Source organism: Dipodomys ordii, unplaced genomic scaffold (assembly GCF_000151885.1).
Source record: "Dipodomys ordii isolate 6190 unplaced genomic scaffold, Dord_2.0 Scaffold133, whole genome shotgun sequence".
Classification (NCBI taxonomy): Eukaryota; Metazoa; Chordata; class Mammalia; order Rodentia; family Heteromyidae; genus Dipodomys; species Dipodomys ordii.
Genome location: NW_012267349.1, coordinates 2788113 through 2805255, shown reverse-complemented (window position 1 = coordinate 2805255; position 17143 = coordinate 2788113). Strand labels below are relative to the sequence as shown.

The 17143-nt window shown below is 40.7% G+C and overlaps 1 protein-coding gene across 1 annotated transcript in view; it reads left to right on the top strand.

The window, feature by feature from the left end:
* Positions 1–17143, top strand: part of Tmem163 (transmembrane protein 163) — a 228778-nt gene that overhangs the window by 129417 nt on the left and 82218 nt on the right. Inside the window, exon 3 of the mRNA XM_013030812.1 lies at positions 16514–16557. Coding sequence (XP_012886266.1) covers positions 16514–16557 — 44 coding nt within the window. The remainder of the gene's footprint in view (positions 1–16513; positions 16558–17143) is intronic.

Genomic DNA, 17143 nt, shown 5'->3' with positions numbered 1-17143 from the left:
TTCAAGAGGAAGTGTACTCATTACCTCACTCATGTAACTGTAACCCTCTGTATAGTATCTTTACAATAAAAAAAAAAAAAAGAATAAAAAAAAAAAAAACCACCAGAAAACCGGAAAAAAAAAAAAAAAAACCCTATTCTAAAGGGTATGTACAGAGGAGTTAGAGTTACAGAAGTTTGGTAAAGAATACATTTATTTTGAACAATGTTACCCCTTCCCTTGCTCTCTTCCAGTTTTTTTCCCTCCCTTCCCCACCCACAAGTTGTAGAGTTCATTTTCAACATAGTGTCCCGTGAATACCACTGCTACATTTGTTCATCATTTGTCCCTCTATTGCTGTGCCCTTTTTGCATTCCCAAAGACAGAAAAATAAACAAGATAAAAAGAAAATAAAAGGGGCTGGGAAGGTAGCTCAGTGGTAGAGTGCTTGGCTTGTATGCCTGAGGCCCTGGGTTCGATTCCTCAGCACCACATAAGCAAAAAGAAAAAAGCCGGAAGTGGCGCTGTGGCTCAAGTGGTAGAGGGCTAGCCTTGAGCTGAAGAGCTGAGGGACAGTGCCCAGGCCTAGAGTTCAGGCCCCACGACCGGATCTCCCCTCCCCCCCAAAAAAAAAGAAAAGAAAAGAAAAGAAAACAAAAACCTTGTTTCCATTTCTTGGAGTTCATTTTGATAAATATTATTTTATATGATCAGAGGCACAGAGGCATTGCACCTTTGCAGAATCCTCTTCTTAATGGGAATTAGAAGGAAGTTGCTCTGATTAAAATGAGGTAGGGGCCAGGATGGGAGGCCTAATGAGGTTTCCAAAGGCTTAAATCTTACAGGAAGTAAGGGACTCATTTTGAAGAAAACCTCAGGCATACATCAGGCCTGGCAGAGTTTGCAAATGTACAATTTACTGTTCTGGTATCTAGTTATGAGTTATTTATGAGGACTGAGTGGAAATAAAGTTGGTGCTATCAGGCAAAACATTGTCATTGGCTCAAGAGATGCCGTATTGCCGTATCACCTTACTTGATTTTCATTTGGACCATCAATACTGATTTCATCTTTGCTTCTAGCTCAGTAAATTGTCCTGGTTAATGAAAAACACTAACAAACATAGCTCTCTATGTGTGAAAATTCTGTAAGAATTCAGCCCAAGATGTTTCTCTCTGGATAACTGGAAATGTTTTGGGTCTAGCAGAGTGACTATAATTTTTTTTTTTGTCAGTCATGGGGTTTGAACTCTAGGCCTGGGCGCTGTCCCTCAGCTCTTCAGCTCAAGGCGAGCACTCTGCCACTTGAGCCACAGCGCCACTTCAGGTTTTCTGAGTGGTTTGTTGGAGCTAAGAGTCTCATGGACTTTCCTGCCTGGGCTGGCTTTAAACAGCGATCCTCAGATCTCAGCCTCCTGAATAGCTAGGATTACAGGTGTGAGCCACCAGTGCCTGGCTATAATTTCATTTTTAATGACTGTCTTCCTTTTTTTGATTTTTAAAATGTTTTTATTATAAAAAATACTGTACAGAGGGGTTACAGTTACGTGAGTAAGATAATGAGTACATGGCTTCCATTTTTAGTGGTTGTATCTTCCATATTTATTTTTGTAGGAGATTTCTCAGGATTTTGTGAAATCATGTTGACTGGTTGATGGATCTGAAGATGGTTTTTCTTTGTATTTGTATTGTATTCTGCTCACTGTACATGTACACAAGGCATATGATCAGCTCATACAATGGTTGACTTGGAAACCAGACTTAAGATTTTTTTTCCCCTTTACTATGCATTCACCCCTGTGTAGCCTATAATGATTCATGCTCCAGATAATGAAAGCTGGCACTGAAGCATAATAGACCTAGGATACTCTTAAATACATCAGTTAATATACTTTAAAGTTTTTTGAGCTTGAGGATTCCTAAGATTAGTTTATGTACTGCCTCAGATAAGGTGACAACCTTTTAAAAAAAGAGACCAGAGAAGTTTTCAACCCTTCACAGAGATGATGAGACCAAAGTGGAGACTTGATCTTCTTATTCTCTGCAGAAGGTTCTCTAACCTTTATATCTTACCTAGCAACTGTTCTATGATAGCTATAGAAAATATTTTCATTCTCCTTTTTCCCTGTTTAATAATATAAACACAAACAAATGCAGCCAGTGTTAATTAGAATGATGTGCTAATCAACAAGGGCAGGAGTAGCCATGAGATGTAGGGTCACAGGGGCAACAATGGAAAAGCCCAGGCTTGACAGTCTGAGTCTCCACCAGGGTAAAGAGTCTGGTGTTCTTTGGAACTGCCAGTAGGCTGAACATCCTGAGTTCTTTGCCAGGAGAACCTGCTATTGAGATGTGTTTAATCTCAAATGGTCTTGTCCATGGGCAGGGATATTTTCTTAGCAATGGGATTCCTGGTGTTAACCACAGGCATGAGGGGAGCCTTTCTGGTGCTGGCTGGGGCACTGGCCTTTGGGATTAATCTTTCTGCTGCTGGGGCCGGTGCTGCTGGTAATGTGGAGGTATTGCTGCTTCCTGTGGAGGATGGGGCTGGTTTGAGCTGGTCTTCTCCAGAGATGCCTGCCCCTTCAGATTTCTTACACCTTGCACTATGACAAGGTGGCTTGGCTAAAGAATTGAAAAAGATCATCTGTATCCATTGGCCTTGGGCCTTATCAGAATGGACACTCAAGACTGGACAGTTGGAAACTATGTTGGCAGATAGTGTTCTTGGTAGTGCTTTTGATGTTGAAGCCACAAGTATAGCTCTTGCCAGGACAGACACTCACCTGGCTTTCTTTCATTAGAGTCTATGTGACAAACTGTTCCACAGCTCATTTGTCTCTTCTACAGGTATTTGGTGATAATCCTCTCTACCATAGAGGTGAACAGGGGCACATTGCTCCAAAGTGGGTTCAAGAACAGAGGATTGTGTTCATGCCGTTTCAAAGATGAAACTGATGTGATTTGTAAGATCTGAATGCCCTGATGGTACAAGCTGTCTTCTGGGGGAGGAATCCATGCTTAGAACCAGAATGTACTTGGTTTCTTAGAAGTCACTCTGTGACCCCTTCCTCTTCACCATCCTCTTTTTGGGGTGAAGACAGCGCTGTCCCTTATAGGTGGAAGAAGGAAATCCACTCAAAGATAATTCTTCCTCTTGATTCTCCATTGGCACCTTCTCCAATTAAAAAAGAGAGACTTTGTTGCAAATGGGGAAGCTGTCTTGGGAACTTTGAATTTGGGAAAATCTTAATTTGGAGGGGAGGGGAGCTGGTCCTGAGGCTTGAACTCTGGCACTGGGTTCCTGAGCTTTTGTGCTCAAGACTAGCATTCTATCACTTTGAGCTGCAGCTCCACTTCTGGCTTTTTGATGGTTAATTAGGAGATAAGAGTTTCTCAGACTTTCCTGCCTGGGCTGGATCCTTAGATCTCAGTCTCCCGAATAGCTAAGATTGTAGGCATGAGTTCCCAGCACCCAGATTTGACTCTTTATTTTAAAGATACTGACACACAGTAGATCTATTTGATTTGTGCCTGAATCAATGGAGAGTAGGACTAAGTGTCTAAAATGTCAGCCACTCAAAATCTCCATTTCCAAAGACTCTTTTTGACCAAATCATTTGTCTACCATGGCAAGCAACTCCATAGTGACTGATTTGCAGTCAAGTGGTCAGCTGCTTTCTTTAGTTGTGGCACATGGAGTTCTGTTTCTGCCTTGGAAGTACATACAGGTGCATGCACAATCTACTCATAGTGAGAGAACAAAAGCAAACCGAAGGGATGTCAAGGGAACAAGAGCTTCCTTTAACCCTGCTCTCAATTCCCTTCTTCAAGGTAATCATTACCCCTAGTTTCTCTCATATTTTATATGCATATATCTGAATTTGTTTCTGCATACATCCCTCCACCTTTGCACACAATCTTTGATAATCACTCTATTATATTGAATTACTATTATATTGCTTTAGTTTTGCAGCATTACACATCTTTAAGACATAGTCTGAAAATGATAATTATATCACTCCCTTACAAATGGATGCCTAAGTTGTTAATATGATGGTGTAACATATCTGAAATGAATACACTTCAATGTATTCCTTTTTCCCCTGTGCCAGAACAAGTATAGAATATCTCAAGTAGAATCTCTGGTTTCAAAGAAAGTGTAGCATACATTTTGATAAACATTTCCAATTTGTCCTTCAAAGAAATTTCCCTATAGACCTTGAATAAGAAGATTGTGTTCTGATGCCTTCACAAAATCTTAACATTAAAAAAAGGAAGTCATTGTTTCTGCTGTTGTAATAGGTGGAAAAGGAACTGGTATTGATCTTTCATTCAATTTCTCATCTTTCACTTTTTTGATGTTTGACCTATTTTTAAAAATTGCCTATTTTTATCCTTCACATATTTTGTAGCCTCTTGGATTTTAAAATTGTACCTATCTTAAAAATTAAAGTATATGAAAGGTGTTGAATAATAAGAGTTAAGGGAGACTAATCAAGGAAGTAAATCTGATTAAAGTACAATAAATGCATATGTTAAAAACCACAGTGAAATTCCTTTGGACAATTAACATATGCTTAAAAAAATGAATGATAGGCAGTCATGTACCAATGGCTCATGCCTGTAATCCTAGCTACTCCGGAGGCTAAGATCTGAGGATCATGTTTTTGGAGCTGGGCAGGGCAGGAAATTCTGTGAGACTCTTATACTCAATTAGCTAGCAAAAAGCTGAAGTGGAGCTGTGATTGAAATGGTAGCATGATAGCCTTAAATACAAAAGTTCAGGAACAGTGCCTAGGTCCTGAGTTCAAATTTGAGGAATTCCACCCCTTCTTCCCCCCCCCGCCCCCCCTCCCCACTAAGGAATCTAAACGTTTTCCGATCTAGACAGTTAAGTAGGAAGAGGGTGGGGCTGGAGAGGCTGAAGGAGGCAAATATAATAAAAACTTATGAGTACATGTGTAAAAATGGAAAGGTTTGGGTTTGGAAAAGGGAGAGAGGGAAGAGTAATGGAAGGTGAGTCTGATCAAGGTATATTATATACATAATGGACATCAAGGTATACTAGACAGGCAGAGGAATCACTGGTCAAAATTGTGAAGCTTAATTAATTCTCATAAAGTGACATGGATGTCTAAGCACCACTCCTCATCCAGTCTGAATCCCTTCTCATGGGCCCTTCCCCACACTGTTTCCATCTCAGTGGCAACCACAATCCCTATATCCACTGCTGTAGACTGCTTTGTCTTGTTTTCACATTTTATGCAATCAGTAATCTTTCTATAGTGCTATTTGCATAATTCTAATGCATGCTTTTGTGTTTGCTCTTTTGTCTATCTCATACTCAGATGTGGTAGTGATTAATTGTAATTCATTTATTATCATTGTTGTATAATATTCCATTAGATGAATAGGCTACCAATTCATTCTGCTATTGACAAACATTTATATGCTCTGTTCAGGCAAATTGAAATTATGAATAATGCTGCTCTGAACAGTATTAGTGTAATTTTTGTAAGCATCTTTTGATGCATACATATATGTGTGTGTAGACAGTTGTTATGTCTATATAAGTGTATATCTGTATATCTCTATCTCTCTCAATCTCTTATTCTTTACCTCTCTTCTCTCTTTACCACTCTATTTCTGTCTCTGGAAGAGAACAGCTTTTACAAATGCTAGTAATGTCTTTAAAAAATTTGTACTAGGGCTAGGAAGGCAACTCAGCAGTAGATCACTTGCATAGTATGCACAAGGCCCTGGGTTCAATCCATGACACAACAAGTACTAGTAAGTCATAATCTTAAAAAGTTTATGCGATTTATACTTCTACCACTAATTTCTAAGAATTCCAGCCTTACTATGCCCTTACCAGCATTAAATTTGGTCTTCTTTTTAAGCCTTTTTTGAGTATCCAATGTTGTCTCTTTGTGGTTTTTTATTTTCCCTAGTGTCTAATATAGCTAAACATTTGTGTATGTTTGTTGATTATGTAATATATCATCTTTCATAAAGGGCCTGTTAAATCTTTTGCCCATTTTCCTATTGGGTTGTTGTCCTTTTTCTTGTTAATTTATAAAACATCTTTATATATTTGGGATTCAAGTCCCCTGGCAGGTGTTAAATGTTATGGATATCTTCTCCCACTCTGTAGCTTACTATAGACTCTTAATAGGGTCTTTTAATGCAGTTCTATTTACTTTCTGTTCCCTCAGAGGAATGCATTTACATCTTCCTTCAATCTGTTTTGTCCCCAAGATTATGAAAATAATCTCCAATAGTATATTTCAGTCATCTCCTATGGTATCTTTTGTCTTACATATTTATAGCTCATCCATAAATTTTTTTGGTATGGAGAAGTAGGATCAAGATTTAGTTACTTCATATGAATATTAGATTGACAATGCATTATTTAGTGCACAGAACTTTCTTACCCTAAGGTATTTGCAGAGTTGTTTTCTTCTTATAAATCAAGTGAAATATGTGTGGATTTTCTTTTGTTCTGTGATTTTTTTTATCCAGGTGCAATAATAATAATAATACAGATACTTTCCAGTTCTAGTTGTCTTCAAGTTATCTTCCTCTCATGTTGACTCTTCACTTTCCACATAGGTTAGGCTTTACAACAATCAGTTCTTGAACTTTGACAATATTATGTCTTCCAATTCATTACATGGTATATCCTTCCATATTGTTAAGTCTAATTCTCTAATGTTTTATTTTTCTAGTTAGAGATCTTTCAAATTTCATTAACTTTATTTCTAGGTATTTGGTTTTTATACTATGTAAATAATGTCTTTAAAAATATGGATTCTGATTGTTTGTGACTAATATAGAAACAACTGGTTTTGGCTTAGTGTCTGGCCTTGCTGAATACACTTAATTCTCTTTGGTTCCCTATCTGTATTTTATGTTTGCCAGTACCTCACTATATTAATAACTGTGGCTTTATACAGAATGGGTACCTTATGATTGCTAATGTAATCTTGTCTAAAATTTAAGTTTAACCTATGACTTATATACTTACAAATCAATGTTTAAGAATTGGTTTTTTTTTTCCTTTTTCAAGTGGGGGACACAAAGGGAGCTATAGGCAGCTTTGAGTATTTACTCTGGGAAAATATCTTGGTAGTTAACCTTTGTGAACTTTTTCTTGCCCTGTGAGCCAAAGACAGCCTGGTTGGTAAGGTGCCTTGGTTCCCTTATTGACAATGCCATTGATTTCCCCACAGCCTGCTTCTTGTACCTGTGGCTGAGTGACTACTCTGCCCTCACCCCCTTGCTGTCCTAGTGAGTGCAATTAGAGGAAGAGTTTATGAGTTGACTATACCATATCCAATGCTAGATTTGCATGGAGAGGTCTTTGTTTCATGACTCTGCCATCCAATCATGAAGACTGAGCTCCATAAGAATTCAGTGGAAAAGTTTCATTTTTCCCAGTGGCCGAGGACCAGCACTAAGGCCTGATATATGCTAGGCAAGTGCTTTACCACTGAGCCACGCCTTGTCTAAGCCTCTTTGTCTCATTTGATTGAGATATGTTAGCAGCCTTCAGATACTTCCCTTGGTCTTGGTATAGTTTAAACTTTAACATCTGTTCTAAGTTAGGATTTGGCCTTGACCATTCTGAGGTATGTTATTCTTTAGTTTCTTTCCCATGTTTCTTGTTACTTTGGTAGATTTTATACATGAGAGTGGAGGGAGGAGGAGAGAAAAAGAGCTTTATTACATCTTATTTAGCTTTTATTTCCCGAGTGATAATGTTAATGATCTTCTAATGACTTTGATTCAGCTCAAATGAGTATTCATAACCATTTCTTTGAGTGAAGTCTTTAAAGCCTTGTTCAATGAATCCATCTTCATAGTAAACTCTGTTCAAAATGTTCCTTTAGCAGTTTGAAATCAGTGGTTCAATGTTAAATATGGCACAGGCTGTGCCAGCCAAGGCCAGGTACTGTCTACGACATCTACCCTTATTGCCCATAGCTTTGACTTTCAGTTCTGGAATAAATTCATGATTACACGTTAAAAACTAGATGCTATTAGTGGGTTCAGACTTGCTCAATTTACTTTCACAAGCATTTATTGAGCACCAAGAATATAATTTGTACTTTCACTGGCCTTGGGAATACAGACCAATGTGCTATAACCCTTGACTCGGCTTGATCATGCTGATCTGATATGTCTCCTTTCTGTGTGCTGAGTCAGCATTGGCAGGACCTTCTGGTGCCACAGGAGATGCTGAGCCACCTTAGAAGCAACTGACTGAGAGTTACCACATACATCTCCAAAACATCCCTAGAAGACTGGAGAAGAGAAAATGGGAAGGTTCTGGTCTATAATTTTTCCCTACTTCTACAAATAGTTTATTCACTAGGCTAAAGTAGCAAATTTCCATCATTGAGGAACTTTTTTTTTTTTTTTGGTGCTAGAGTTGGAACTTAAGACCTTCCATTTGCTAAGCAGATGTTCTTATTATTGAGCCACACCTCCAGTCCTTTATTTGCACTAGTCACTTAACTACCTTAGCATGTGCCTGAACTGGATCCTATTTTAGGCCTCCAGTCATAGCTGGGATAATAGTCATATACCACTGTTCCAGCTCTTGTTTGTAAGGAGTGCCATGAAGTTTTCTACTTAGAAGAGAGGGTCTTGAACTTTTGCCTGGGCTGGCCTGAAACATAATCCTCCTATTCCTAGCCTTTCACTTAGCTAGAATGTTGACCTTGGACCTGTGTATCCAGCCACTGGTTAACATGGAGTCTCATGAACTTTTTGCTTGCGTTTGTCTTAAACTACAACCCTCCCAATCTCCTCCTCAAAGAGTAACAAGGATGTGAGCCATCAAGCCCACCCTTAATTTTTTTTCATTATTTAAAGGTGATGTCTAGAGAAAAGAGACAGCCTAGGCTGGTCTTGATCTCGTGATCTTCCTGCCTCATTTGCCTCATTGATTACCAATGTGTGCTGGCTCCCTCCCCCCTTTTTTCAATAACTTTTCCCCGCTCCACTAAATTCAACCTATCACTTCTTCCTTCCTTCCTTCCTTCCTTCCTTCCCTTCCTTCCCTTCTTTCCCTTCTTCCCTCCCTCCCTCTCTCCCTCTCTCCTTCCTTCCCTCCCTCCCTCCCTCCCTCCCTTCCTTCCTTCCTCCCTTCTCCCTTCCTTCTTTGTTTTTGCCAGTTCTGGGGTCTGGGCACTGAACCTGAACTTCTTTTGCTCAAGGCTAGCACTCTACCACTTGAGTCACAGCACCACTTTTGGCTTTTTCTGTTTATGTGGGCCTCATGAATGCTAGGTAAGCACTCTACCACTAAGCCACCTTCCCATTTTTTTTTTCTTTTGGTCAGTTGTGGAGCCTGAACTCGGCCTGGGCGCTGTCCCTCAGCTCTTCAGCTCAAGGCTAGCGCTCTACCACTTGAGCCACAGTGCCACTTGTGGCTTTTTCTGCTTGTGTGGTGCTGAAGAATTGAACCCAGGGCCTCATGATTGCAAGGCAAGCACTTTACCACCGAGCCACCTTCCTAGCCCTGTCAGTTTTGCAATCATTAATAATCTTGTTTGAGAGGGGCAAAATCAGGTAGTTAGTGGAGGTTTTGTTGAAGTTAGAACAAAGAAAATTTGTCTCTCTCAGTTCCAGCTCTTCTTCTGGGACTCAGCTGAGAGCAGGCAAGCAAGCCCTAAAGTGGAAAGCAGCACTCTAGGTGGGTTTGGTTTTTGGCTGTGGCTGAGATGGTTGCCAAGCATCTGAGTGATGGAGGCACTGTAATTAAAGTGGGATTGATTTATTAGCAGAGCTTTACTGGTCACATAATTTAACAACTTGGAGGTGTTATGGGGCCTGAGGTATTGCTAAAGAGTGCTAAGTCTCAAGGTAATTATTGCTTGACTTTGGAGAGAATGACAGATGGGTCCTCTTTGTCTCTGTAAATCTAGCCGACAATTGAAACAGCTTTCTCTTGAATGTTGAGGGGCTCTTGCATTGATCTTTGGTTGTCTTGCTGCCACGTCCCCTTCTGCTTTTCCAAGGCTCTTTGTCTCAGCCTTGCAGACTTTCCTTTAAAGCTTGCTGCTTATTCAGTACGGATTTGCATTTGCCTTTGCTTTAACAATGGGTCGCCTGGGTCCGCTTCATTTTCCAGCTGTCTTTCTGTTTGAATTTAAGTTTCCAGCCAACATGTTTTTTTGGCCTGGTATGAGTTAGTTAAAAAGAGATCTGTTCTTTTAACCAGACCTATATAAATATTTACTTAAGACTTCTGTTGTTTGTATGCTTCTGCACTTCTCCCTGCTGCCTCCTCCTCCCCCACTGATGTTTCAATCTCCCCATTGATGTGTAAATGAAAGCCTACCATTGGATCAGCAAACTCTTAGGAGGTGTGGTCTCTTAGAGGAGGACATTTAGCTTAAGTTCTGCACCCTGGCTTGCCCCACCTTCCACACTATTCCCTTGAGTATTGTGGGCCATTAGAACCTGCTTTTGTTGGTGATTTGACCAAAAAAGATGGATTCAGAAACATAAGTCATAGTAAAGTCATGAATGGTAATGTGCTGTTCCCCAGCCAGAAGTACTCTGAGCTCACAATACCTCCTGCTCCCAGATGTGCATTGTAAATCTCTCAGTCAATCTAGCTTTTGCCATTTCATTTTAGACTTTTGATGCTATTTTAATGAATTGGATCATAGTTTCTCAAATAAAATAGATTTTTTTTCTAATTTGGATGGTTATATAGGATGGTTGTAGAAAATGTGAAAAATACAAAACAAGTAAAAATCTCAAATAGTCCCATCTCTTAAAGATTAACCACTATCATGTGAGAGATTTTTTTCTGTATGGTTTCAATTTTCTTTTTCCTTCTTTCTCTTTATCTCCTCTCTCTTTCCTCACTCTCCTCTCCCCTTCTTTCTCCCCCTTCTTTTTTCCCTTTTGTCTTCTTTCCTTTCTCTTTTTCTTCCTTTTCTCTGTTTTTCTTTTTTAGATCATCTTTGCTGTGTAGCCCAGGCTCCGATGCATTTTTAAAACAGTTGTACCATAAAGCTTATCATTTCACATGCATTGTTTTATATTTTACCCTAATTATTTAATAAAACAGCCTACATGCTCCATTTGACGTTAGCCTATGGCCTTCAGTATGCTTGGTGCTCTATCTCACAGACTTCCTGTTATCCCAAAAGGTTCTTCCTGTAGATAACTACTGGCTCATTCTCTTGCCTCACCAAAGTCTTGCTGAAATGGCATCATCTCAGTGAAACCTCTTCTAATCACCTCTCCCCTCCCCCACACCCCGTTTGGAATCTCCCCTAGTTCCAGACCCTTGTTCCATCCTTTCCCATGGTACCCAGTACTCTTGGCACCAAGCCTACCACCTGTCTACCATCAGTATCATTATCCTGCCTAATAGATAGTGTAAGCATTAAGTAACAGGACTCTGTAAATATCTTAAAAATAGCTATACATAGCTTATCCTTTGAATATACTATACATATTCATCACCCTACTACTGGACATTTAGATTTGTACCCAGTGTTCTGCTATTATAAATCCCATGAACTTATTATGATGAACCTTTTGTGTATGAAGTAGTCTTCTATTTTCTTAGGCACCAAAAGAAATGGTTGGGAGTAGGGTTATCAGGTGCAGGCATACTGTAAAAGATCTATTTGTCACAGAAACAACTCAGAATGGGTACACTGGCTCCTGGATTCTTAGGATCTCAGGAAGCTGAGATCTGAGAATCTCAGTTCAAAGCCAGTCTAATCAGTAAAGTATGAGTCCACCAGAAGTTGGAGATGTGGCCCAAATGGTAGAGAATTAGCTTTGAACAAAAAAACTGGGGACAAGACTCAGGCCCTGAATTCAAACACCAACACACACACAGAAGCAACTCAAAATAGCGTGAGGAAATTATTGTGATGAATCTGAGGAATGTGAGGAGAGATGTCATGCTTCCAAAAGTTCAGTTGATGTCACCTGGTATTTCTTCTCTTTTCACTTTTCTTTTTCTTTGTGGCAACATTCCAAGGCAGTTTGTACCCATTCATATCAAATTCACTATAGCTCCTGTTACTCTTCCACCAGCTCTAAATCTACCTTTTTATGTTGCTGTTGTTCTAGTCTTGATGCTCGAACTCAAGAGCCTGGATTCTGTCCCTGAGCTTTATATTCAAGGTTAGCACTCTACCACTTGAACCACAGCTCCACTTTTGGTTTTTTGTTGCTTCATTAGAGATTAGAGCCTCATGGACTTTCTTGCCTTGGCTTTGAAATATACTCAGATCTCAGCCTCCTGAGATGGATTACAGGCATGAGCTACCAGCGCCCAGCTAAATCTTCCTCTCAAGATACCCTTTTGCTAATATTTTCGGTAAACAGAATTTGACAGGTTCTCGTTGGGTCAAATTTAATTTTGCCTTTGAGTTATTAACTCCAGATGTAGGACCAGTTTCTGGGATAGGCCAGTGTGATACATGTACCTTTTAAGAATTATGAATCTTGGTTCTAAAAAACAAAACAAAAACCAGAAAAAGACATCAGCTTGTAGCACCCTAGGCATGCATCTTTGGGATGTGAGAAATCCAGCTTAATCATATGGCAAAGCATTTCCATTGTCACATGGTAGAGAGAGGGGAGCCCAGGGACATCTTCCTTGGGAGTAGAGTGAGGTTTCCAGGCCCTGTCACTGTACACCCATTGGTGGCCACCAGCTCCCCAAGTACACACTGAAGTTTTGAGTGAGGGAAATGGGGTCAAGTGTGAGAAGCAGAAACACTCTTCCAGGATTTCCCTAAGGGATTGTATTCACAGTGATAATTGGGATGAAGTGGAGATGGTGGGCCACCATCTTGTCAGTTGGACAAGACTTGAATGTGTGTTATTCAGACTCTGCACTGCCCATAATCTGGGTGACTTCTTCCTGTTAGCAGTATAGTCTTGGCCTTGATAGGATCAGCCCTCATGGGAGAGCTTTGTTTCACTGGCAGCCCATTTCTATGTGGATTTTGCTGATCTGAAGCATAATTGTTTGGTGACAGGACTCTGTCTGTTATTCACTGCCTTACAAGGCAACACTGAATCCTTTTGGGCCTATGGCCCCTTTTGGCTGCCATGGAACTTGGTTTTAGCATTGCACTAGAACATTGCAATTAAAAAAAAAAAACAACCCTAGGTTTGCTCTGTCTTTTCATGTGAACAAGGGCTATCTAACCAGCTCACCTTTTCTTTTGAGTTCATTTGTCATTTTGATGAGTTAGGAACCAAAGAAAATGGAAGTTATTACTTGACACTCTTCATAAATTTTTAAAAGGCCATCTGAGCCCTTCCACTTGGATCCTGTGTTAATGACTATTTGCTGTTATTTAGTAGCAAGAGCCAGGAGTGGGCCACAGAGGGAAGCTGCCAGAACAAGGGCTGGGTGGAGAGCCCTTTCGCTGTGCTCTTAAATATCCATGCAATTTTGGCATCTCTCCCTTTCCGTGTCATCAGGGAAATTAGAGGAAGGCAATTTATCAGTAAATGATCCATCTCTAATAAGGACTCTGAGTTAACCTGGAGCCTTCTTGCTCACATTTCCCTCGGTACACTCAGGAGAGAACAATTTTAATATTCCGTGTGTACTCTAGATTATCCACCCACTGGGCAGACTTATTTCATACAAGCAGACTTGCCAGAAAAGTGTTTGGAACTATGGACATTGGACTTTCATGAATTCAGTCCTCACTACAAAAATAATGAGGGCTGGGCTAGGTGCTGGTGACTCACACCTGTTAGCTATTCTTGAGGCTGAGATCTCGGATCATAGTTTGAAGTCTGTAAGACTTTTACTTCCAATTAACCAGCAAAAATGGTGGAAGTAGAGCTGTGGCTCAAGTGGTAGAAAGCCAGCCTTGAGCCAAAAAATCCCCAATACCCCCCAAAAAACAAAAACCAAGCAGAAGTGGAAGGCCTTGAGTTCAATTCCTCATATGGTGGGGGGTGGGGCTGAGCATAGTGTCGTATGCATTGTATGTAGCACTATGTGTCCATTATTCCAGCTACTCAGGAGGTAGAGATGGGAGGGTTTCAGTCTAAGGCTAACCCAGGGAGAAGTGCAAGAGCCTATCTAAAAAGCAAACTAAAACCAAAAGGACTTGGGTGGCTTGAGTACTAGAGCCCTGAGTTTAATCCCCAGTACCACAAAGAAAAGAAAAGAAAAACCTTTTTGTCTGATACATAGAATCCCACAAAACCAGAGAAACCCCTCCAGTTCTTCTGTTTGATTCCAAATCCTGAGATAAAGTTGTGTTTCTCACTGTAATCACATATCTATATGTTTTAAATATGTAGCCTATCGTAGAAATGTCTGGTTAGATAACTCATAGACAATTTGACTTCAAAGCAAATCTCCAGGAATGCCTTGTCCTTGGCTTCCACTGAGCACTGAGCACCGAGGTGAGCTCAGAGGGGGAACTTTCCCCCGGAGGCCCTATTCTCATCTCTTACAGGTATTGAGCTGCTGTGCAAGAAGATAAGTTTATCCATTTCCACTGCTGGTTTTTACAAAGCCCCCTAAGTTCAGCTAAGATAGTTAAAAACAGGTTGTAATGAAAACCCCAGCCAACCCTCTTTTGCTTGCTTCTGGGAAACTTTACTATGCTCAGTTCACAGTGAGCACATACTACAAGTTGATTTTATAAGAGCATCTCTGTGCTCTAGGCAGGACCCTTCCCACCAACCAAGAGAGCCAGTACTTGTTCTGCTTATGCCAGTGTGGGCTGTGAGCGAATGCTAAGACCCTTGTGTACCACAGATCTGTGTTATCAAGAAAGCTGCAGCCAGCCCTGTATACAGCTAGCTTTGTACCTCTCTTTGGGCCAGCAAGAGCAACAGCAAAGCCACCTGGGCCAGCTCATGTCATAGATGGAAAAGGTTAGAGACTTAATAGACTATAGTCAGCCTCATACAGCTGAGGGCCTCAGTGTGGCGGGTGTCAGGGAATATGTAAAAATCCTGAAGAAGCCAGGCACTGGTGGCTCTCGCCTACAATCCTAGCTACTCAGGGTGCTGAGATCTGTTCAGAGCCAGTGCAGGCAGAAATGTCTGTGAGACTCTTAATGTCAATAAAGCACTCTAGGAAAAGCTAGGAAGTGGAGCTATAGCTCAAGTGATAGAGTGCTAGCCTTGAGCCAAAGAAGCTCAGGCCCAGGGCCTAGGCACAGACCCCCAGGATTGGCACACATACACAAAAGAATCCTGGGGAGCCTGTGCTTTTGCCTTTCCAGTGCTCAGTGAGCCGCATGCTTGTCTTTCTGCATCTATATCTTTACAGCAACATTGTAGGTCTGTCTGCATAAATCGACTGGAGAGGCTCTCAGTCTCAATACGTAGGTCATAGAGAATAAACAGTGTTCAGTCCACTTTGGATTAAGTGCTTCCATCTTGACTGGGGTCTGTTCCTGGACCATGTGGATGGGATAGCAATCAGGGCCTAGGAAAGGGACACTGTGGTGAGCTAAATGGCAGTCTGCTGACCTGTGTACCTTTGGCTCAGGCCTCTTTAACCCTACAGCTGCATACCTGTGATGTCTGGGGCAAGATGCTTCAAAGCTTTGCCCATATGTAGGTGGAGTTTACTGCTTTGGATGGTTGACACAGCCTGTGAACTATGGCTTTAGCTTGGAGCATGGTAGACTTTATTGAATCAATTTGGGGACAGTTTTTGAAGTAGACGTTGCTTTGGCCCAGAACAGAATTATACACTCAGGGGCTGGGAAGGTGGCTCAGTGGTAGAGTGCTTGCCTTGCATGCATGAGGCCCTGGGTTGGATTCCTCAGTACCACATAAGCAAAAAGGAAAAAGCCGGAAGTGGCGCTGTGGCTCAAGTGGTAGAGCGCTAGCCTTGAGCTGAAGAGCTGAGGGACAGTGCCCAGGCCCAGAGTTCAGGCCCCACGACCAGACCCCCCCCCAAAAAAAGAATTATACACTCAACTGACTTGCCCCTCCTCATATTGTAATATGGATAAATGCTTTAATTATAACTGTTTATGGATGTCTATTGTTTTAAGCTCATTTGTCATTGTTTTTATAAATAGCTACATTAATGTCTACCTTATACTGTAAAGGCTCAGGGAGGGTTTGGATCAAAAGATTTTTCTCTATCATTATTAGCAATGGGGTGTGCATAATTCCCTTGCGGGAAGAATTATAGTTTCCATATCATTTCAAAAGTTTAACATCTTTTCTACTAGTCTGTTAATCACTTTCTAAATTTGGAGTTTCTTTTCATCAGATTGATAACTGCTGAGGTCATTTGTTCTGATGTTGGCCTTTGATGCTTCTGAATACACAAAGAAAGTTGTCTGAGCTTATCTTTTGTTCTCTCTCTCTCTCTTTTTTAATTTCTCAGATTGTACAAAGGCAGGAATTTTTAATTTTATTTTGGACCTTTTCATTGATGTTTAATAGGCTATATCAAATGCTATTAATTGCCACATGAATGAGAGCCACTATTCATGAGGTTTTTCACATATTCTGAATAATATTTTCTTTCTTTTTAGCTGTCTCCGTTATGAGGTACAGCGCCTCTGCTTTTGGGTTTGCAGTAAGTAACCTGAAATGTACTTTCATGAAGTTTTGCACGTTTTTTTGTTTTTGTTTTTTTCCTGAGCCCATGAATTTTCTCCCAATCTTTCAAATAAGAGGGTGGGTAGCATCGAAGAGCTTAACATGAGGAACACAGCTTTTATAGTAGCAGCTTCTATAAAAATTACAAGTTAATTAAAACAAACTGCAATAAGAATGTTTATTTCTCAAAGGTGAAGAGGTCATATTTTCTACAAGGTGGTTAATTGAGAGGCTCTTTTAAGCCCTCCTTTTCCCTTCCAGGCTGTGTGGGGGCCTGGCATGTATTGGAGAGGGATTTTTTTCTGGTTAATGGTGTAGACAGAGGGGCTGGGAGTTAGGATTGGGGTTGCTCACATTAGGGTAAGTCAATCTTTAGCCCAAGTTGAGGGTCCCTGTTTTCCTGACCAGCCTCCTGGAGCAATTTAGTCAGACAAAGTGAATGTCTTGTACTTTAGGTATGCTGTAAAACTGGATGATGTTTCCCCTGTCCCCAGTGCTTATAACTATGCAAATGAAAGCTGAGGTACACAGTGTGCTGACTCAAGGAGAGCCCCTTTTACTAT